The sequence below is a fragment of the Falco peregrinus genome, chromosome 1, assembly GCF_023634155.1.
Source record: "Falco peregrinus isolate bFalPer1 chromosome 1, bFalPer1.pri, whole genome shotgun sequence".
NCBI classification, from domain to species: Eukaryota; Metazoa; Chordata; class Aves; order Falconiformes; family Falconidae; genus Falco; species Falco peregrinus.
This window is the reverse complement of record NC_073721.1, coordinates 92,777,097-92,801,265: the sequence shown is the minus strand read 5'-3', so window position 1 is coordinate 92,801,265 and position 24,169 is coordinate 92,777,097. Positions and strand designations below refer to the sequence as shown.

Below are 24,169 nucleotides of genomic sequence, written 5' to 3'. Positions count from 1 at the left end.
TCCGTGACACAGCAACTCATTGTAAAATGTTCTTTTTATTATGGTATATCTGTGGCTGTGCCTGTTGAGCTGAAGTCATACCAGATTTATAGTGAACTATTTCCATTCAACAACTAGGCTTCACAAAAATAAAAAAGCTGAAGAGGCATTTTCTTTCAGACTATTTCCACAGAATAACATAAGCACTGGATATGTAATGGCTTACTTCATGACACCTAGCTTCTGAGTCACACATACACAAGAAATAGAGCATATCCTGAGAAATTCTCCTCTCGGATGTCAAATCAATTCAATATACATGTTATTGTTATTACACAATGCAGATTAAATTTTACAAAAATTGGTTACTGCCTTATTATTGCTGAGACAGACAATATTTAGGTATGGAACATACACCTAATACAACAATAAAAAAAAATAATGCTTCATTTGACAGAATGGTAACTTGAAGGGTTTGTTATATTTAACAAACCAATGAAAATATTAAGAAGATCTTAAATTGTGCTGCTACAGTCCATTATGAAGTGCAATTACAAGAAGGTAAAATTATTTCAGTGTAAGTCCTCAGAGAGGCCATTAAGATGCCATTAAATGGCCATTATAATGTTTAACTTCAACAGTAAAGTTACTTCATTACAAGTCATACCATCATTTTAAAGAGGAACACAATTCTCACCAAAAAGGTATTCTAATTCACAATAACTACATCATCCTCATTTTGGCTTTTCATTTGCAGTTTTAAAGTTTAAAAACCTGCTTGCCTACATAAGAATTAAGGTGCCAGCAGTCCAATTTCTAGATGTGTTGGAACTTACATGAGTCAATAACGCCAACAGAAGTTAAGGGTGGGAGGTTAATAAACTTTAAACTTAAGATTGAGTTTGAAAATTTGGATTTTAAACTCTCAATGTTATAGCATCTATTATAATTTACCCTTCTAACTGAGGGAATATTAACACCACCATTAATTTCTGATTAAGCAATTAGCAAGTTCATACATATACAGCATAAGTATGCAGTTACAAACAATTTATGACCACCGGATAAGCATTTGGGTCTGGAAGAATATTGCAAAATTCCTTTTACATTGATTAAATGCATAGTGATTATTCAGCTTTAGGCACTGAAGACAGCTTCTCTTTTCAGTCCAGAGATTCTCTAACCTTTGCTTCACTTTCCACCAGAAAGATCGTTTCCCTCAAAACTGGAATTCATCAGCCCTACAGAAAGTTTGGGTTATTACAGATGCACTTACAAGGGTAATCTAGCAGTTATTCTGACATGGCTCTGCCAGCAACGTAATGAGCAGTTTGATTACTGAGTCTGTTTAGCCAGGACAACAAGAGAGCACCAAAAAAGGTAATTTATTTTGATAGCTATTTAAAATTATCCTGGATATTTTAAAACTGCTCTGAAGAAGACACCTAGCCTGAAGGCTACAGGGATAAACTTTGGTTGGTGTCTTTTCAAGATTTTTCTCCTTAAGATATTATTTATCAGGATGGATGTACAATATAGGAACCTCCACTTGTTCAAGTTATACCAGGGTCACCCACACTGACAATCTTTCCTATTCCTCTTGTGGAAATCACTATAACTGACTTATAACAATTGTTTGTACCATTACTGAGCTATGATGATTTTTATGTGTCTCTAAGCACTGGGGAAAACATACAGAAGTTTATCATCCAACAAAGGTCTCTGGGCACAAGGTTTGGTGTCCTGCTTCCCCTGGAACAAGCTGCTATGTATGTTGTGAATACTACACCTTCCAACACACACATTGAATTGTTGCATGTAATTGGGAGCATGTATTTAAATATGTACTATGTATATAAATTAAATAGCCTCCAAACAACCCCAAGCACAAAGCTGCTTTCCGTAATCCTTACTGATGATTCCTCTTAGGGAGAACAGCACAAGGTCCAAATCTCTCTGCCACAGGAATTCCTCCTGCTCAGGTGGGTCTCCACTGGATGGCCGAAGGTACATTTGATCCAGAATGAAGTCTGAAAAATACTGTTACATCCCAGAAGCTGAAGAGAATCACAGAATTAATAACATTGTAAGATACAAGCGATTATTACATTATGAATGTTTGCATTTCCTGGCCACTCACAAGGAGTGTCTCTAGTACTTAAAGTGTAGGAGGCAGATGCCCCAAAGATCTCAGGATTTCTCAAAGATTCCCATTTGGCTCCCAGGATATTCATCAGTGCCTCCCATCTGCTGACTCAGAGAAAACAGCCTGCACCACAGATGGGGATGGCCATCTTCCACAGTGCCTTGGTTTTCTTTAACGTGTGCAGCAGTGCACACAACCAGTATTCCCTCAGCATATTCCTGAGATTTAAATGTAGTAGAGACAATCCTGCTCTGCAGTGGCTATCTAGGAAAAAAGCCAGTTGTAAAACAACTTGCCCATTTTAACTTTTTTTTCCTGTTTCCCTCCAAATACACACCACAACTCAAGTTTTCTTTACTCGGTGCAGCCATCACCACGACTGCTTCTTGCTCACTGGTGGGGCACTGCACAGCTGCAGGGCTGGTGAGCATGCCGAGAAGCTTACTGTAACTGACAAGAGTGTCACTTTCCCTTCCAGCCTCCCCCACATTACAGACAAAAATATTTCACTGACACATTTATCTCCAGCATGCTGGGGCCATTGCACTAATTCCTGCTTTCACATCCATGTTTTTCTACACTAGAGGGATACAGTTTTGGTTTGTTTTCCCAGTTGGTAAAGCCCCCACCAGCATTACTCCAACTGTCACAGGTTAACTGAGACTTGAGTAATTCACAGTAATTTTAGCGCAGATGTACATCAACTGTGCCATCCTATTTTCAAGTATATTCACTTTTCAAGTGATTACAGCAGCTCCTCTTCTCCAAGCGATTTACACAACATGAAGATGCATCATTAGAATACTCACTTTTTTTTTTTTTTGAGGGAACTCAAGTATCTACATATTAAGAGCTTTACATAAAACAAAACTGATTAGCTTTTGTTATTTCTCCTTTGCATATCTATGCAACCCATTAGACAGACAAGGGCTTGGCATTCATATGACAGATAACAGAAGATTGCAAATATGTTTAATACTCTTCTTTGTAATACAGTTTGGTTTCTATAACATCATTTAGATTGCCCCACAGAGTTTCTGTACTTTATAATATTTAATATCTCTCATGCAAAATCTTCAAGAACAACCTATCACATAAGTCAACCCAACAGTAAGTTATTGACAATGATTTCATGAAAGCCTTTATCCCAAAGGGCATTGGCAAGTAATTTGCAAACCTAATGTACATCTAACCAGCAGAGGCTTTTCTACATTTGCTTACATTCCTATACTGTAGTACAGTGATATAGCCAACCTGAAGTTGAACAACAGATTTTTGACTATATTTCTCTTCAATACAAAGCAGAACAGTTTGCATCAAATTTTAAGATTCAAAAAATAACCTTGAAAGAACAGCTAGCTCTTTCTTTCACACTCTTACAAAAGACTGTGGTAAATAACATTTTCTTAATTAATATATCAGGGGGCTGTTTAATAATAGATTCAACAACATTATACACAGCCTCAATATTAATTTAAAGAGAAAACCAGGATACTTTTTTTCTTACAAGCTGACAAGCATCTAAAAACTGTGTATTTACTTTACCTGGATATCACATAGTGAGAAAATTGACAGCAATTTAAGATACAGGAAGCTGTACCATAAAGAGGGCTTATTATTAGTGTAGTCCAAATGTTTCAAAGCCATTTTCCAGATGTAACTATTTTCTTTTAATTTAAACTAAGAGTACAGCTCAAGTGACAAGTCCGGCTGTAAAAGTGTGGGTTGAAAGCATCTATAAATACTCAGAATTGTACAAGTTAAAGAATATCTACTATATTATCCTATAGTAATAGATTAGCAGTTAAGTAACAAGCTTGCATAATTGTTGCAGTTTTGTCATATTAAGGAGACTCTAATGCTAACTTTCATTTTACAGCTGGTATAAGAGCATACCTTTGCAGCTGGAAAAGAAAATAATAACACACCATGCAAAAACCTAGAACCAGGTTAAAAGCTAGCTTTCTCCTATTTGAATGTTGACACGAAACTATGAATTAATGACAAAAGTTATCGAGCAGCATATATGAACATACCGACACAAGCATCGCCTGGCATTTGCACAGGACCCAATGAAGTTATTTTTAACTACGTAAGTAAATGTGGTTATTTCGATAACTTGTAAAATTACACGCCACTGCCCCTCCCACACACTTTTTTTCTAAAGCCTGATGAACATACTTCATTTTAGCAAGCAGTAATGCATAATTATTCTATCAGTAGGGGCTGCCTCTGATTACATTCACATAGTGCAAACCTACTCGATCATCACATCAGTGCAGTGGTACCATAAGACATCCCACTGTTAAACCCATCCCAGAGGAATACCTGTCTAGCTTGGGAGAGCATCACACCACCCTGCTCTGCAGCTTCTAGTGTCCACCCAAGCTGGTTTGATTGCTTTACACAGTGCAACGCTGAAGCATGCATATAAACCCAAACTTCCACCATAGGTCCCAGAGTGCTCAACCCCTTGGCGCTACCGCAGCATAAACAGTTAAGCAATATAACAACACATCAGGTAGAATTTGGTTCAGCATTTCTGACTGCAGTACAACACACCTAGAGAAAGTCTTACTTCACTGCTAGAAGTATTTCATCGCATTTACTTCACTGTCACTGTAGAACTACAGAATGAGTAATTTAAGAATAAAAAGTTAATGTAAATATTTTGGGTTCCTTGAAAATTCTAGCAGCATTACAGGCTTCTGCATATTAGCAAAAATTTAAAGAGATTAGTGACTGGTTTTGAGCATATTTTCCTATTTAAGCACATAAAAATGAACAGTTTCTAAAATAATTATAATGTCAGCAGCTGCATATCAAGTTTTTTGATAAGTCAGGCTCTGTACTTTGATACCCAAAAGCATATTTATCATCAGTCCTTACAAAGAAAGAGTCCCCCACATATAATGGCAGGGAAAAAAAGCAATAAGCGTTACTTTGTTTCAACTCATTTGACATAGCAGACATATGGGTGAAAGCTTTTTGACATTCGGAACACTCCCGTTCAGTTAGAGTGAGTCTACGATTTTCTCCAAATACTTAAAATAAAAACCTGTTAATTGTGAAACTCCTTTTCTCCAAGCCATTCTACAACTGAAAAATTATTATTGGGAAGTTTTCCCAGTGAAGTGCTTAGTACTTCCAACACTATTTTCACACAACATGTTGAAGACCCTTTCACAGAGTCATGCTACGATTTCAGCTTTCTATCACTCAGCTTCTTCTCCATCTGTGTTGCCATCACTAAAACACTTTCACCATTTCAAACAATATTCATCACTTCCTTGGTCATGCCTTCATGTACCTGCAGTTATCTCCACTCCCACTGCACAAAGCACAGGTAATTAGTTTAATTAATCTTCATGACTGTTTCTAAAATTTAGCAGCTTTTCTTGCTGTTCTCTGAATTAGCTTTAAATTGACGTCTGAGAATTCAAACATCTGTTTAGTATGTTGCAAGTGCTGTCACAAATATAAAACTTTATTGTAAAGCATTGAATGTACTCTACAGAAAAAGATGATTATGAAATACAGGTTACATGTTATTGCCAGGATTTCAATGGACACCCCATTCACACAGGTGAATGAAGTGTGCAAGCAAAGAGAATATCCAGTTTGTATGTACAAGTAATTGATAATTTACTTTCTTTTAGTAATTGTAATAGAGGTTTTCTGTTAAAGCTCTTTATATATATAACTATATATATTTTAATATATATACACACACGCACATGTAAAGTGTGCTGCTGCAAACAAGGAGGATATGATCGCAGAAGAAAGATATTTTTTTAAAGGAAAAAACTTGGAAAGAATCCTTTGACATTGCAATTAAGTTTCTACATGAAAAGCAAAGAAAGATGGAAGAGGGAAGCTGGAAACTAGAACATAGGAAGGATTTTCTAGGATGTAAGAGGGGTTATTTTTTGTTGCAGTGTAAGCTGTCTTGGGTTGTATAAGCTTTGCCAAGAAAAAACAGCCTTACAGAGAGAAAAATACATTGAGCATAGGTGCTATGACTGGAAAAACCCTTCTGGTATTATCATAAGCCGTATTTCTTTAGCTGAAGATGTCAACACACCTTTGTAACACCTCATGACGGATATACACTGCCAGCCTAATTTGCTACTGCTTCTCCCATTCTGCTAAAAAATATAACTGCTTATTTCTTTTAAAAAAATATTATATATAGCATGGTTAAGATGTTAAAAACACTGCCCAGGTGTAGCAGAGCAAATGGAATGAAATAACTGATTCTCCATGCAGCAATGCTAGAGGTAAAAAGTACAGAGGGCCTAAGCAACAGCACAATTTATATATGAAAGTTAAGGAGAATCTGGGTTTTATACTGCCAAACCTTTACAAGCAAAGTACATTTTTCACAGTAGGTAAGAGAAATTCCAGAAACATAAGTACTACCTTGAGTAATTATTGTTAATTAACTAGCAATGAGGCACTATTTCCAAATGTGACATTTAAAGCACATAATGTGATTGTGAATATTCACAAAGATAATTAAGTTCATCTGCTTCAAGTCCTTGATTTCAGCACATGTGAAAACATCTCTTAAACTATCATTAGACCTGTAATCATGTATTTTGTTGCTCAGGAAAACTGGATACCTTTGCTTACCTGCTAATATAGGGATACACATTCAAATGCAAGTGCACGGCTTTTGTTAAGAAACCCTTCTTCAGGCAAAAAAAAAAGCAAAAAAACCCCTACTAAATCTGATTGTTTTCCCAGAAGACAGAGTTAAAAATAGATACCTCACACATCAGATGGAAACAAAAATGACTGAGCTTCTTTAATTGAACTCAAGATCACAAGACTGACATGAAGGATACTTGTTTGAAAGTATTCATCATCAAGCCAAGGGCACCACTAATGTGCATACTAGGGATACTATCCACATTAGGTTGCATACTTTCTTCCACCGTGTTTAGAGCTAAATCTAATTACAAAAAGAAAAAAAAAAATCAACAAATTCAGGAATTAAATACTATGTATAACGTAAAAAATGTGAAAAATCAGAAAATGCATCAATACGATTCTGTTCAGAAAAGAGTTATAACCATTACTGTCTTCAGAGAAGGAAGGAAGCTTTGATCATCTACACTGATACTGATCACTACTTCTTGGAGAAATAAACCCTGAAAATAGGAAAAAACTGAACCCGAGAACAGGGTATCGGAACAGTCATGGCTTGGTACTTTATCCTTTATTCTTTTAAGACTAAAGAAAGCTTCTTTCCACTAGAAAACATATTAATGAATAATGTGCTCCATGATGGAGAAGAAACATTTAGGCAGCATTCTGAAGTACAATAGATTACGTCTACTCTATTGCTTTCCAATTATTTGACAAAGTATTTTTAATCAGTCAAAATAACAGTGTGAATAATTATGTGCTATAAGGATGTCCTACTGTTCTGTATCTCTCAACCCAGTTTGACTAGCAGTTTTACTCTACACCTAAAAAAGTCTCTCTGATGAAAGTTTTATCAAGAATTGTTTGGAGAGAAAAATAAGGTGAAGTCTTTCTTAAAAAAGACAAATCAAATGTTCTGAAAGTGCACAGTGCCAAGAAACTCCTGACCTTGTCTAAAAGACAGTTCCTGCTGCTGCCTAGCTGCCTAAGTGCACATTTAGTGTTCTGATTCAAAGGCACATTGCTGACTGCCCAGAGAGCAGAGAAGGGTATGAGACACTCCATGGTGCAGGTCATTACCCCTCGAGTCTGCATCCCACTTATAACAGCAGCTAGCTGGACTTTGCTGGGGAGGATGTTGTCCTCCAAGAAAGTGTTGGTCCTTTCTCACCAGTAAAAAAGAGAGTACCTGACCCCAAACTGTGTGTATATCTCAGACTCCAAATTGAAGTTTGGGAAGAACTCACTTAAGAGATCTACCTGTTACTTACTTTCCCCACTATCTCTTTTCTTAGCTGTAAATGGACTGAGAAAGCAAGAAAAAAAATTTTATAAAGTCTCTGGAGATGAACAACAGTGAGAATTAAGACCATGCTGCTGCACTTTTACTAAAGACACAAGGTCAGGTAAAAGTGACCTTCAATCAAACTAGTCAACTAAATCACAACTGCAGTTCTCCAACAAGTGCTCAAGGCATGTTTCACAAAAAAAAAAAACAACCAAACCAAAACCACAACCTACTCAGGCTCATCTAAGAAACAGAAATACAGTGAGGGAGTAAAACTTAGTATAGATCTTTCTTGTCCCTCTCTTTATTCTGTGTAAGAACACCAAAAATACTGTTGAAACACATTCTTAGAGCCAAATTTCAGTAACAGTCATTTTTTGAAGGTTTCATGAGGAGAACTACTTCTGTTCCTGTAGAAAATGGTCAGCAGAACAAAATGGGCAGTGGGAAGTTACACTACACTAACGTTACCGAACGTCAAAGGCTAGCTCTAAGGCAAGCCAAGTTGCCAAACAGGCATTAATTGAAGGCAACTGCTGTGGCACATGTCCTCAAAGGTACTGTAGAATTTAATCCCCCTCAAGCAGCTGTGCACTCTCCAAGGGGTACTGCTTTTTAGAACAATATGACCAGGGAATAGAAGGAATAAACAAGAAGCAAAACTATGTTGTTAGTATTGTTAGTATTGAAGTATGACAAGATAATGCCTTTTGACATTTCAGGGGATAAATGTGCATGCTTCTGATGCTCATCACTGAATTTAGAGCAAATTAAGAGGAAAGCAACATTTTAAAACATGTTTTTCAACTGAATTCATCTGCTCTACAGAGATAGTATGATGGTATTGGACCATATACATCATAAACTAACATGTAGATTATGCATGCTATTTTCTCAAACCACTTTAAAATCCAAATTAAGTATTCTCTGAATTACTGCAGAGATCTGTACTAAAGGAGTCTAGAATTTAACACCCTATGTATTAGGCAGTCCAAATAAAACATCAGAAATTCTCAGCTAAAATATCAAATACAAGTTTCAAGAACAGGTGCTGCAAATCAGACCAAACAGTAAGATTCGTACAATCAGAGACTTCATTTGCTATTTTACTTATCTGTACCAATCAATCTTTTTTAGTTAATTCCCACTATTTGCAAAAGATTATGCTTACCAAATGCTGAATAGTAAGGCAAGATGCCAAGGGAATGAGGAAAAAAAAAAAAAAAAAAAAAAAAAAAAGAGAACCATTTTTTTTTTTTTTTAATACTCTGAAGTCAGACAACCTTTACATTACAAGCGAAGTTCACAAAAAGGCAATTTGTAAATAAGTAGATATAGCCAGTAAAGGACACTTAAAATCACTGGTCATCAGTAGCTATCCTTCTCAAGAGCAAAGTGTTTCTGCCATCAATTGCCATCTTCTAACATGGTGCGTTCTTTATGGTGCAGAAAGGTTCTGGGATAGTCACACCTGAAGCTAATCACAAATCCCCCATAAACTGTTGGGTCTAAGGAAGATGCTCATACAGATCACCTTTCAGTCAGCTGAAGTTATAAGTGTGACTAGGGTTTTTTGTACCTACAAAATAGCAACTGTACATTCATGCTGGGCAGACAGTGCAAGAGAAGTAACTTCCCACACACCCCAAAATAAAGGGAAGAATTCCCACCTATTTTGCAGTTAACCTTTAAGTGTTTTGTGACTAACCGTTGTAATATGGCTAACCTTGTGGATGCACCTCAAACAGTAAGTTCCTGGAAAATGAAGAAATTAAAAGAAGTTACAATATACTTATAAATCAGTAAGTGACTTAAGCTATGGTTTGTTGTACGGTATGGAAAATGTGAATTATTTCAGCATAAGGCAAAGCCAAGTATGGCAAAGATACTTAAATCCCCACCCCAGTTGTATACTACTTATACCCAAAAATTTCCTTCAGATAATTTATCTACTTCATACATAGTATTAGGCATATTTGGGATGACGTGGTTAAAGCAGAACAGCTTGATGCACATATTCAAGTAATTCAAGAACAACCAATAATATAATGGCAGGTAGCTATTAAGAATTACTTTAAAACCACTCAATTTTGTACTACTGAATCTATATGGGAGAAAAAATAACATGGCATAAATTTGGCAGCTTCTCATCGAGTTTAGAGTATAATAGTAGTGGTTAAAAATGATGTAAACGTGTTCAGAACACCGAAAAGGACAATCACGGTAGTGGTTACTAGTAGTTAATATTCATGACCAGAAAACACTTAAGCAATCAATATCTTACCAGCAGGCAAAGGAGAAGAACTTCAAACGTATTACAACTCCCCAGGAGATAATTAGCTAAATTACTATAGCCATTTATGAAATAATCTGATTTCCCCTTCACCTCTATGTATCATATTCATTAACATCAATCACTTCCTTAAGTCACATAGATTTATGCTCTGTTAAAAGTGGGGATTCCTCTTAAGCGTTAAACACCTCAGTTTCAGACTTGAAGCACTTCAGAGGCAAATAGTCTTAAGTATCCTTAATTCCTACAGGCAACTATGGGCTGGATAGATATGTTCAGAAAAAAATATTCCACAGATACTTGTATCCCACAGATTTTGAACATCCACTACTAGAGCAAGAAAACACTTTTATTCGGAACATAAGTACTATACTCCCCAGATTCTGAAACACTGAATATCTCTTTGCTGTTGACCTATGACTTATTTCTGAAAACAGAAGGGGCAAAACCAACACTGACCAACTTTTAAGCTGTTTGTTTGGGGTTTTTTTCCTTTAAACTTTAGTTAAAGAGCGGTTATCAAAATGGAAAACATTTGTACAGTACTTCAATATTACCATACTTTTTTAATAGAAATATAAAAATGTGAATCAATTAAGGCCACTCATGTGCTTTGTAGCTTTATATTGATATATGTACATGTATAATATCAGATAAGCATCTCTTCTATTCATACAGTCAATAAAATAAATAAGCACAAATACAGCAAATAAAAAGGAGCAATTTAAGCTGTCTCATTCTTGCACATTATCCATGGGAAAGACTTAACACAGCAGGGACAACTGCTACAGGCACGTTCCACCAACCCAACCATCAGATGAGTGGCAGCTGTCCTACAGTACAGTGCAGCTGGATACACCGTAAGCAGGTGCATGATTTGCAGTATTTGTACACCAACACTAAGTAACACATTACTACAACAGTTCTAAAAATAATGGTCAATGGTTGTACTTAAGGACAAATTTGTATCTGTGACTCAAAATTTATGGGCAAATTCTGTCCCACCCCAACATTAAGCAGGTGGCTTTCTCATCTTCGGAAGTAGTTATTGCAGCCTTATTGCCCACACCGAAGTAATGTCTATGAGGGGCAGTACACAGTTAGTTGTTCTAAATCACTATCTGAAAACCTGAGGTTTAATGAATCTTGCATTCATTTACCAGTGAGCCTGGGCAAGTAACATTGTCCTTACAACTCTTCATTCTTTCAACTAAAAAATTAATTATTTATTATTCCCAAGGCTATTGAGAATGTTAACAATTGCAAAAGGAAACAAAAGATGAAAAATCCTAGGCTATGGAAAATATAGATGCAATCCTAAACCCACTGATATCACTGACATAACCCAGTCTTAAACATGAGCCAAACTAGTCATTTAATTATGAAAATAAACAATTAATTATGTAAAGCAGCTATGCATTTTGCTGGCAGTAAGGACATTCATAACTAGCGCTATTTCAACACCAGCAAAGTAAAATTGAACTACCTAATTTTAATTCCTTTTACATTGTTAAAATATTGCTAACTAACATATCTGCCAAGCTTTAACATGTTTACATGACTATGTCATCCCTAACCACCTGCATTGCTAGTTGCCATCCTTTCCACACAGAACCAGCTGTGTCCCTTCCTCAGTATGTAACAATATACAATTCCAGCCACTAGTCCCAATGTTCAGAATGAGAGGGGAAAAAAAAAATCTTTCAAAAAGCAAATTATAATCTGGAAAAAGACAAAATGACTAGAGAACAGGACAAATTCCAGAAGTTTGACTTCAGAAAGCAAGGTGTTACACAGCTGGCACGTGCACAACATACAAGCATGCGCAGTCTTTACTATCTGTCAAGCTCTGTATCTTTAAATGATTAAACAACTGAAACATTTGACAACGGTAAAAGTTTCTATAGGTACACTTTTAGTTGTGTCCTAGAAAAAAAAAAACAGCAATTTAAATAAATAAATAAATAGAAAGCCTCCAAAAGCACATTGAAGGTAAAGCTCAGTCATAATAAACCAGTCCGCCAGCACATACGTAGTGGAAGACAAATAAAATGCAGTTCCAGATTAGCCACAAAAAGCGTTTTCTTTGAAGAGGGACAGTTTCTACAATGAAGCATGATAAGTATGATAAAGGATGGGACGCCATTAGTTCCACAGTAGTGAAGCAACTTCTCTAAATAACAAGAGGTTTCTTAATGTTTCTTTCCCCTTTAATTTATAGGGAATCTATAACTAACACTTGTCTTCATAGCATAAATATATAGCAAAATGCCATTAAAGTTCTTTCTATCAGGTTTCATCTAAAGATCAAGTGTCAGCAATCTTTGGTACATTCACTGATATTATGACCTTAAAGATGGAGCTCTTTCACACATGCTAAAAATAAAATCTGCTTTAAAAAAGCAAGGACATGAGCATACTGAAAAGAATAGAAGCTTCAGGCAAATTGTTTCTACTGATGTTGGATAAATCCTACACAAGTATTCTCTCTATAGAACCTGAAAAAGTAGAGCAAAGCTTCTCAAAAATTTGTTTCCTTGACAACATCGACAGACCAAGAGAGTAAGGAATCAAAGCAATAAAATGCATTGTAGCTTTGTTAGCAGATTGTATATAGAGATAGATAGATTTAGATTTATGTATCAGGATATGAGATGCATCTATAAAGCTACACTTCTAGAAAAGAAGCAAAGTTAGACTGGTACTATTTATATTTTTAAACAGCAAAAATATTCAAAATTTCTCAACTTTTTAAAAAAAATAGATACTCCCATAATGTATTACAATCACTTAATAGCTTAAAACTACTCTAGCTCAGTTTTTTCCAAGCACCAAAATCTTGACTTTTTCACCAGCAACCTTACTGAAGCATCCAGAAGGGAGATACCACCATACATTCCTCCCACCTCAGGTGACATTCTGACATTAGACTGCACAGCAGCTGCCCACACTGATCCTATGCATAATTGGAGGGCTTGATTTATGACATTATCAGTTAAGCTTCATTAAATACACTTCATTGGCATCTCTAGCCCTGACTGTTTCTTCCCCACCAGGCTGGCTATGCTGGGAAAGGGACAAGGTTGCTTATTTCTGTGCTACAGGCTATTTCAGAGACACTTTGTTTTCCGACTTTTTCATTAAATAATTCCCAGTTTTGGGGGGGGGGGGGTAAGCACAGGCATATTAGCTGTGCTGTGAAATGCCCATCTTCTGCTCTTCTGCCCCATAGCCACATCCTCTAACACAACCATAAAGCAGTCAAAAATGCTTGGCGAGACCAGTTGGGGTACTACTCCAGTATTCTTTAAGGAGATCTAATTCAGGAGACATTTCCAAGTGTAAAGAAAAAAAAATGCCTTTACAGAGCTGACAACCTAACCCAGAAGCTGAGAGGTTCACTACATTTTTGCTCCCCCTCCCATTACCCCCTCCTTTTTTTTAAATGTCAGTTTTCACACAGGTGTGAAGATAAATTCTAATCCAAAGCAACTGAATTTAATTCATTAGTGAAGAAGGAAAGAAAACAATGGCCTATCAAACAGCATACAGATCAGGATGGTGCTATTTATACTCAAAGAAACATACTCCTTTGGAAAAAAATCCTTTGAGGCACAAGAGTGTGTCAACTACTAAGAACATAATAAAAACTATACAAGTCATCTCCAGCTGTGGATTCTGAGAAAATGAACAAAGGCATTACAAGGATTTCTGTTTCCTTGACAACAGCATTGCTGGAAACAAGAAAATAATTAAAAAAACCCGCATTTCTATGTAACAGTGATCTCTAAACGTATCTATGTATTAAAATACCAAATGTGCAACAACCCTTACTCACACATACCTTTGGGATGAAGAGACTAAAATCCACCACCTTCAAGAACTGTTATTTGCTGACTTGTGTTAATAGCTTTTGCAGAACAATTGTGTGAGAGCTAGCGATTACATTCTGACCTGTATTATCATCCAGGCATAAGCACAGTCAGAAGCTTTCACTGATGGTCAAGCACATTCCCTCCTGCATGATGTTCCCTTTCTTACAAAATAAGCATTATGGACAATACTTCTTATTGAAATGTATGAAATAATTTTGTTAGAAAAAGATCAAAGCATACAAAGAAGCCCTTTCAGCACCCAGGAAACTGGTATTACTATGCATATGTCTATCAAATAGTATGTGTACTTCCACCTTAATAATCAGCAAGCTTAAAGTTCTTGTAAAAAATATGCAATAGTTCTAAATAGAAAAGGGAAGAAAGTCAGAACATGGCATCATAAAGAAAATTCAGCTTCAGTATTTCAGAATAGCCTATTTGGTAGCCTCTTCAACAAGAAAACAGTGCTTTTTTCCACACATCTAGGTAAGCAGCACACAATCTCCAGAATATGAGCATTTCCTTGCCACCTCCAAGTTAATGGAGAGAACTTCTTGGGTTTTTTAAAATACAGATTTAGAAATGTACCAACATCCAAGAGATCTTTTTTAATACATACATTCCACTTTAACTGAGATGTTTTAAATAGGATGACTCCCCAAATTCTCATCTTATGCAATCAGCTACAGTTAAAGGAGCATTAGTTACGATTAGATTTTAAAAATTAATTGTAATACTTAGGCACTAGCAGCACAATACATAATATTGCTTAGTGAACAGTTTGAATGCAGCCTAAGTGACAGGGCTATAGCCATCTGACAGCCATGCATGAGTGTATAGGAAACATACTGGCAGCTTAAGTTTATTCCTTCATAAGCAGACGTGCATGTGACAGAACAAGAAGTGAATTGTGTGCAGAATGGTTGAAAACAGAAACATTAGAATTTGTTACTCCAATGCAGGGTTAAAGCAGTATCTAGGAAAAATGTATTGCTACCACCAGTGCTACACACATTATACGGATGAACGGAAGCTATCGTGTTCCATCTCTTTCAGCCCAACATAACAGGATCAAGAGTAACAAATTCCTGGAATGTATCACTATGCTATCTTTCTCCACAAAAAAAAAAAAAAAAAGGTTTTGAAAATATGAAAAAAAAATGGTATTTCTTGTAGTACTTGATACACTCCAGAAAGCAAAATCCCTACATTAAAACTGACCAGTATCAGTAATATACCACTCTAGGTCTAACGATCAGAAGAGAGTTTCATAAGACTGCAGAAGTATCTGGAAGAGATCTCTTGAGGTAAAAAGTTACAAAGAAGAACTATTTTGGATCTCAGAAATCCCCCAAGTTGAAAAGAAGCAGACAGCAGAAGAGGACTTTAAGGCACCATAAACCTTTGACCTGCTCTTCTCCAGGCATGTACTTTCGCACCCTACTAGAGACTGACCACCGGGCTAGACAGAGCCTTGTTCTGAACCAGCATGGCTGTTCTCGTGTTCTTAACCATGAGAGGTCAGCAAAACTGTTCAACAGGCTGACATTAATATTAAAAACTTTTACTTTCCTTGTATAGATTCAGCTGTGACTAAACAGAGATGAAGTTCAAGTAGGCAAGCAGGGAACAAAACATGTAAGAGGGACTTCCAACAATGTGTTATGTTACAAGTCATCCCACCAAAGTGCTATTAATACACATTTTGCATGCCAAAGAATCACAGTACTTTCTTTCTTTGATCCTGTTCATCAACAGAGGGTGAAAGTGCTGAAAATGAAGAAATACTTTGCAACAAATACCTGCTCTGATGCTCTAAATAGAAAACCAGGAACACAGAAGTCAAAGTTGACAGATGATTAAACATGTTACCTTGAGTTCATTTTAAGAAAAAACAGGAAATACAGAGTAATGGTATGGGAGGCTTGAAGTTATGAACAATTGTTAAAAAGCTAAGTTCAGCATCAGTAACTAGTGAAAAAGTTTACATTTCTGTGTCTCTACGTAATTAAAAGACACTAACAATGTCAATGCAATATAGTGGTTCCTGCAGTTGGTAAGTAAGTCTTTCAAGAGTCAACTTTTTACCTGCTCTGCTACCTAAGGCCAACAGCAACCTGTGATTTTGGGTTCTATATTTGGGGGTTCTAAACCAGGAATACCTAAACACGGTCTAATGCTCAGAAAGTGTTGAATATCCACACTATGGAAACTAGGCACCTTTAATAACGGTGGTGAGTCTCACAATATATGCAAAAAATACTAGATGGGATATTAAAATTACAAATGCTATTTCGGTGCTTAAGTAGGCAAAACCAAAACTGGCAGTAGTAGCCTAAATTTCATTTACAGCACCCATTCAAACAGAAGGTAGAAGAGTGTTATCCAAAGAAAACAAATTTAATCCATTCAGACAATCATATTTCACAATCCTTAAATACATACTTAAACTAGAAGCATAAGCCACTGATACTGCAGTTAGAATGTAATAGTGAAGAAAAGCACTGCCACAGTTAAAGCGCCAAAGAATACTTTCCTGCACTTGAATCAGGTTTCCTGCCCCTTTCTCCAGCCTCCTAGCTGGAAGTACAATCAGTCCCCTTCCAAAGGGGAAGCTCAAAATTCTTGAGAAAATGGATGGCAAAAGACTTGCCAAAGCCTAAATCTAAGACTTACACCCCCAACACCCCACCCCATTCTTTGCAAACATAAAATTTAGCACAAAATATTCTTCTGTTAAGGCTCTGGATATGAAGACCTGTGGGTAAATAATCTCCAACACTTATCACTTCCCATATGAAGTTCTATCTTATTTTCAGGTCTCTATGAAGTTTTCTCATACATTTTGCAACATGTGCATAAACTTCTAATTGTGATCTTTCAGTGAACAGCATGGAGGCAAACATTCAAGCCTTCCAGTCTTTAGAGGCTCAGTTTAGCTCCCATCCCTTTCTGAGATGCTGAGAAGCCCCATCTGCTGGTACAGGTGTCACTAGAGAATTACACACCTGAGCTGATAGCTGATTCTTTTTTCAACTTTACCACTTGATAACCATTCTGGGTTTTTTTAAATGCAGCCATACACAAAAAATTAAGAGCACAGGAAAAATAAAAAATCCTCTAAAACAGTGCATTCCTTCCTATACATAGAATATATTTATACAAACTGCTACAGATGATCTTTCCTGACACTAGGCTATTCTTCAGTCAACACAAACTGAAAACATCAACTCATTTATTGCAAACATTTTAGCATGACTTACACTGATTCATAAAGATGGTAAAGTGCATATTGATTAATCTGGGAGAACATAAAGGGAAGACTGTTCTTTTCCCCCAACAGGATACATTCACACATTCAAAAGAAAACACATAATCAGTTCTATATATACATTTTGGATATATCCCTGTGTGATATGGAACGATTTAGTCACAGTAATTTAGATGAGAATAAAGAATTTAAGATCACTATATTAAGATAACTAAACCAAGTACTTCTTCCTTCTCTATGACAAAAGAAAAAAAACAAAATTCTTTCCCAGAAAGGGAAATTCTCAGATTTAAGAGGAAAATATTTAAGCACATAAGAAGAGATAAAAGATGCAAAACTGTTAGGCTAAATACTACAAAAATTGCATACAACTATAAGTTGTGCTTAAATCAAAAGATCTATACTACCAAAGTCAGTCAGATCTGCTTAGACAGAACTCTTAATACTAAGAAATATCCACCAATATTGGACTCTTCAGAAGATAGATGTCTTAATGCATAGGATGAATGTAAGCCCTGAAGCCAAAATATTCACATTACACATAAAAATACACATAAAAATACTCAGTTACAGTTATTCACATGACTAACAAAGTACAGAGTTTTGAGGCTTTAGATTGCCTGATCTCTCTGATCATACGGGAATTTCAAGCTTCTAACTATGCTTTTGAGTTTTAACTGAATTAGACTTTTAAAGTAAATAGTGCGAACATCCTGAGTGTCTGCATGTATGTGTTATAGGGAAAGAGGACATGCTTCCACTGCCTGGATTTAAACTAGGAATTCCAAGCAGGTGTTTTTTGGAAGAAAACAAAAAAGGTAAGCTGTGAGAAGGTACAGGATCAGAAAAAAAAAAAAAGTACATCTGCATCTACATTTTCAATCAATTGTTTTATGCTTGTACCAGAAAATGGAGAACCTCAGGCAATGGTAGAGAGCCAAAAAATCCCCAGAAGATAAACTACTGCTGTAATAGTCATTAGAGATTTATGGACTCGTGGCCCTGGAAAGTTAGTGAAATTAGTTTCATCGCATCAAGTTAATACTTAATCTAACCGTGCCCTCTACTGGCCTGAAGGGTTCTTGTGTAAAGGTGCAAACTTCACAGACACTACTGCTCATACAATTACCGTCTTCAATTTCATTAAGAAATAGCAGTAAGAAGCCTTCATAGGTATTTATCTACAGGCTACCTTCCAAAATATGAAAAATATATTTTCATATACTTTGTAAAAATTACATCATTACTTCATTAATGTTTTAGACTCACATGCTCTGAAGTGTGGCTAACATTAACATACTCTATTTATATTGAATTTCCATAGTTTGTGAATCCAAAGCAATTAGATGTCTTCAAAAACCAGCTTTACCATTAAAGACTGCTTCCACTCGGGGGTGGTTAGACTATTTGAAAAAGTATCTTTCTGCTTTGAAGACAAAACAGACAGGATATTATTTCCATTTTTTAATAATTTTACATTGCAATAACAACTGATTTTATATTGTTTTATCAAATTTAACGAATCTGCAATTTCATTCATCAGTAAAATGAGGTTCTGGTATAGTAAACAAACATTAAGCATATGGTGTGACAGTTTAAGACAAAAAATCAAATTCAGACACATTTAAGTCAGAGGTGCATATAGTTTTGTACAATCCAAATTTAAGTTGCTGCTTACCAAAAATATCCATTTGCACTTTTTGCATATCTTAGTCTTTTCCTTCTAAGTCTGTTTTTCAAGTAGCAGCCAAGATTTAACTTTTTTGATATATCAAAGAACACTTGCAAAGGAAAACAAGGATACTTTTTTTCTCCATCTAATCTTTAACACAAAGAAGTGAAAACATTTTGGGATAGATGATGGAGACATTACCTACAGTTCAAAGCATTCTGACTTTGATGGTGCGATATGCTATCTTGACTACAACAGAACTAGTAAAGTTGTTTTAACTTAAAAGAATAAAAATAAGTAATTGAGAGGAATAGATTTTATTTATGCTACAGATACGGGCTTTTCCTTTCCGTGAGCACCAGTGCTTTAATAGACATCATGAGAAAAAAACAAAAACTCTGCCAAGGTTCAAGAACATCCCTGCTTCAAAGATGCAAAGTCAGCACATATTTCACAGGGCCCCATGGCAAAACTGGGGAAAGAGGAACAGAAAGAAAACCAAAACTTCCAAGATAAGAAAAATCATACAACAGCCAAACTAAGTGAAACTCAATTCTCCACTACAAATTAAACAGTAAAATAGTGCCAAAAAAAAGTTAGATACAATAAAGCATGCCTTTCACCAAAAAGGCCGCTTTCTGTGCACTCTTATCAAAACTATGTGCCTGTGTAAAATCACTTCAGAAGACTATTATTTGAACCCAGAGGTGGCATTAGCCCTATATTTGGGAAAGCATACACATAGTACTTTCATTACCCACTGTTAAAATAAAAATAAGACTGGACTGACAAAGAATGGAAGCCAAATTCACGAAAGCTAGAAGGAAAATACACTTAAGTATTGAGCAATTAAACCTTGAAACAAGCTTGACACGAGAAGACTCCTTAGGTCACGACAGACGCTTTTCCAGGATGCAAAACCTGCCAAACTAGTTCAGATGAAAAATCCATCTGACCTGACATACCTCCTCCAGCAGCAGCCACTTCAGCCTGTCAGAAAGGTAAAGTTCCTCATAGTATTATTCCAGTGTTGGCAGTCAGATGTTTAATGACTTAAGGCAGAATCTGTATTTAGATGATAGTGTTTATGGCCACTGTGGCATTGAAGCAGGAAATAACAAAACCCTAACATTAATACAGATTACAAGAAATGACCTAGTAGAAATCTAACTTCTTAAGATCTAAAACACTGACATATCTAATACAAAAAATGCCACCTTACAAAATAACAGAATTTACAGTAACTATAGTGAAGGATTAGGCTGCAACTTCGTAACAGGGTCTTGTACTTGAAAGCATCTCCTCAAATTCTGAATACATTGAAACTGTTAAACACACACAAGCGAAGATGTTATTCCCAGAAGATCATTATTTAATACAGTATTTTTAAGTTTGACGACTGGTCTGCAAAGCATCTTATTTTACGTTACCTTGACTGTTTTGTCCATAGAAGCTGAGAGAAGCATGTGACTTCGTTCTCGTACAGGACACCACTGAATTTCATTAACAGGGCCACTGTGTTTAGACATGTAAAATATTAAGCTTTTGGGGACTTCAGTTAATTTGTATTTGGATCCCAGATATGGCTTAATTAATTCAGAGATCTTTCTCAAAGCCTGCTCTCCTGATACGCCTAGCTTAACATCACAATCTGAGCTATCTCTCTGGTCAGATTCTTTTTTTTCAGGCACACTGGAAATTTCTTGACGTAATCTTTTAGGAATATATGGTCTAATTCCTTTTATGGCAGTAGTACTGTCTGCATGTAGTCTCTTCTGGGAAACGCCATTTTCAGAGTTTGTTGAAGAGCTTGATGTCTGTTCATAGTTTTTGTAGGACATACATAATGCAGTATGGCCAGAGTATGCTCTCCTACAATAAGGAGATGTCAAATCAGTGTTGTTATTCTGTGTATAAGGCTCAGGGGGATCTTCACAAACAGTGCTTCTGCCAGAACTGTCAGCGATTTCAGTAGACTGCATTCCATACAGAGATTTTGTACCCAAACTACCAGGTGCAAAGTACTGAACACAATTCACAGAAGAACTTGGACGGTTGGTTTTTCTGCTAGAAGTATTGGGGACTTCAGTCTTTTCAGTTTCTGTCTCAGAGTCTGAATCATCATAAGCAACCAGCGAACTCATTATGACTAGACACAGCAGACTCCAAAAATCTCAGTGTTGGAATCCTCCAAAATTATGATCTACAATAAAGAATGGATTATTTAGAGTACAATTTATTACAATTTGAGTAAGTTAAGGATATATGTGCTTTTCTTAAACACCCCGTAACTTTTATTCCTGTTTATTAATGGAATTTATTCCTCTATTACAATACATCCATACATTCAACTATGCAATACTATTTGCCTCCAAGCACTCTGCATAAATTTTTAATGCATTGCAGCAGAGATAATTTGCATACCACCACAAAACAATGAATACAAGTATGAAAAGGAAAACAAACTTGCAACATAACTACTGCAAATCACTTTAACCTCACTTGCAGTAGCACTTCTACACACACACACACAAGGGTAATTAATTATAAATGTGCACACCAAAACACTGCATAAGAATAAAAATACTACAACAATTTTGAAGCCAACCTAACAATATCTATTTCTTAGCAGTATAGATGATTTGAAAGAAGTATGAAGGGGTTCAACTGGCAACTAAAAATTAAATAAATTTTTGATCCATTTAGCAGTCTTGCAGTATGAGGAAATTTTTCAGCTATACCCACAGAGCAAATTACACACAGCCTTCAGCTTTACAGAACAGACTTATGCCAGAAGCTATACTGAATACACTATTTGCATTTACTTACAGAAAAAATAAATTCCTTGTTTACAGTGGAATATATTTTTTCAAAGTGTCTGTGAGAAAGAAACCCCACCCTGAGACTGTGTAAGTAATATGCTGAATAACTCGCCACCATTACAATCCCACCAAGCTGCTTCTGATAATTTGCATGGGGCATGGAGTACAGAGTGAGCTACATTCAAACAACTGATGTATCTGCAAAAATAATCTTTCAACCTCTGCTGTTTGTAGTCAAAAATTACTGCTATCCTTCAATTGCCAAGACTAATTAAATGGGACATTCTGTTTCTGCTTTGTTTCCTTGCCCAGCTGTTAGCACTCATTACACTAAAGTGATTTAACCCACAACACTTGCAGATCAGCTGCTGAAATTCTTGGTTTAGGTCAGCAAAGAAACTGCCCTTAAAAGCATCTTGATTAAAATGAGAGTGCTATATGAAAGTCAGTATCTATGTAAGCATTTGCAGAATTGATGCCACAAACACAGGTCCTACAAATAACACTGAAGGAGTATTACTCTGGAACTTGTAAAAATTACTCATTTAACTTCAGAACTGGAACTATTTGAATGAAAACAAGCATGTTGCGTTTAAGCTACATAAATGTCACATTACAGGCTATGCTCTCTATTCTGTAATGAAACTTCCAAGCACAGATTCAGAAGACAGGTTCCTATTAGGACATACACATGCATCATCACAGATCCTTTCCATGGTAAGTGACCAAGACATTCAGCTGGAACAAGGTGACCAACTTTTTAGCACATAAAAGCATCAAGATCTCCCTCTAGAGGACATTCTATCTTTTTCTGAAGTTCGTGACAGCAATTAAAAGCAAGGAAAATGCTTTTTTAATACTACAGCTTCATTTATTAAAGCAGCATTTCACTTAAACAGTGACAATGAAAAAATTAAGGAGCACTTCAATTCAAAACCAGTAAATTTAAGCTTTTAGCAGTAAATTGAAACCTCTTAGCAAACAAAAAGTTACTTCAAAGGACTGCACTTCAATAATTGCAACAAATAGTTACTGTTTGTAGTGCAGAGCTGAAAACAGGCCCCAGCCACAAGGCATCATGCTCAAAGAACAAATACTGTAAGAAGTTGACACCTGGCTGAAAGCTATAAATTAAGATACGCAAGGAGATTGGGTTAGACGTTCACAGTTACTTTATTTTGTTTTAATATACAAAAGTATTAATAAGGCTGAGATTCAGAGGTAAAAGCAAGATGATGCCTTGGACACACCTGATTAAAAGAGTTTCTTATGAAACACTGAAAATATCCCATTACGTTTGATCAGCATAAATCCATCCCATCACACCCATCACCGTTAGTATTTTTGTAAATGCAAAGCATCTCTGTCATCTTAAGACTTCCCATTTAACTTCTGTTTTTAAAGAAACACCACCCCAAAATTTCTTACGCTGCCCTAACTTAAGGGGGGGTGGGGGGGAAGCAAACCCAATGTACTTCATTAGAAACATACTGGAACTAGATTGTGAATTTATTAACGATTTACAACGTGCTGAGCTAACAGGGAAGTTTATAGAGTTCTGGTTTTCTTTAATTTTCCCGCAACTGACTTAACCGAATGCACTAAAGCGAAGCCCATGCAGTTCGGCACGCGCAGCGCCACACGCCGGCCGAGTGACCGGAGGTGTCACCAAAGGTACGACACAAAGGCCGAGAGCAGCGCCCCGCAGCCCCGGCGGGGTGAGAACGACCCCTGGCCCACCGCCGCGCCGGCCCTCCCCAGCCCGCACCGGAGCAGCCCGCCGCCGAGAGAGCAGAACAGCGGCCTCCGGGGGCCCTGGTACCGAGCCCGCTTCCCCTCCCCCAGCACCGGAGCCGTTGCTGCTCCCCACACACGCGCGCTCTCCCCCCCTCCTCGGGCACCGAGGCTATACCCGGGGCCACCGCCACCCCAGCACCGCCGCCAGTACCGCTGCCCTCCCTACAGAGCCCGGCACCGGGGCCGCCCCGCCCCGCCCCGCGGGTACCTGCGCCGCACCGCCACCACCGGCAGCGCAGCCCGGAACTCACTAGCCGGCCCGCCGGCGCTCCTCTTTGAAAAGCGCGCCGGGTGGAAATGAAGACCCCGCTCAAACGGTTCCGCGTGTCACAGCCCTCGCACAGGGGCCGTGGGTCGGGAAGGGCAGGGGCTA

At 37.0% G+C, this 24,169-nt stretch overlaps 1 protein-coding gene across 1 annotated transcript in view; it reads right to left on the bottom strand.

Moving 5' to 3' along the window:
- Positions 1-24,064, bottom strand: part of WDR25 (WD repeat domain 25) — a 64,984-nt gene extending 40,920 nt beyond the window's left edge. Inside the window, exons 1-2 of the mRNA XM_055816772.1 lie at positions 24,005-24,064; positions 20,608-21,380 (exon numbers count right to left, since the gene is read on the bottom strand). Of these exons, the coding sequence (XP_055672747.1) occupies positions 20,608-21,321 (714 nt within the window). The 5' untranslated portion in view covers positions 21,322-21,380; positions 24,005-24,064. The remainder of the gene's footprint in view (positions 1-20,607; positions 21,381-24,004) is intronic.
- Positions 24,065-24,169: the final 105 nt, after the last annotated feature.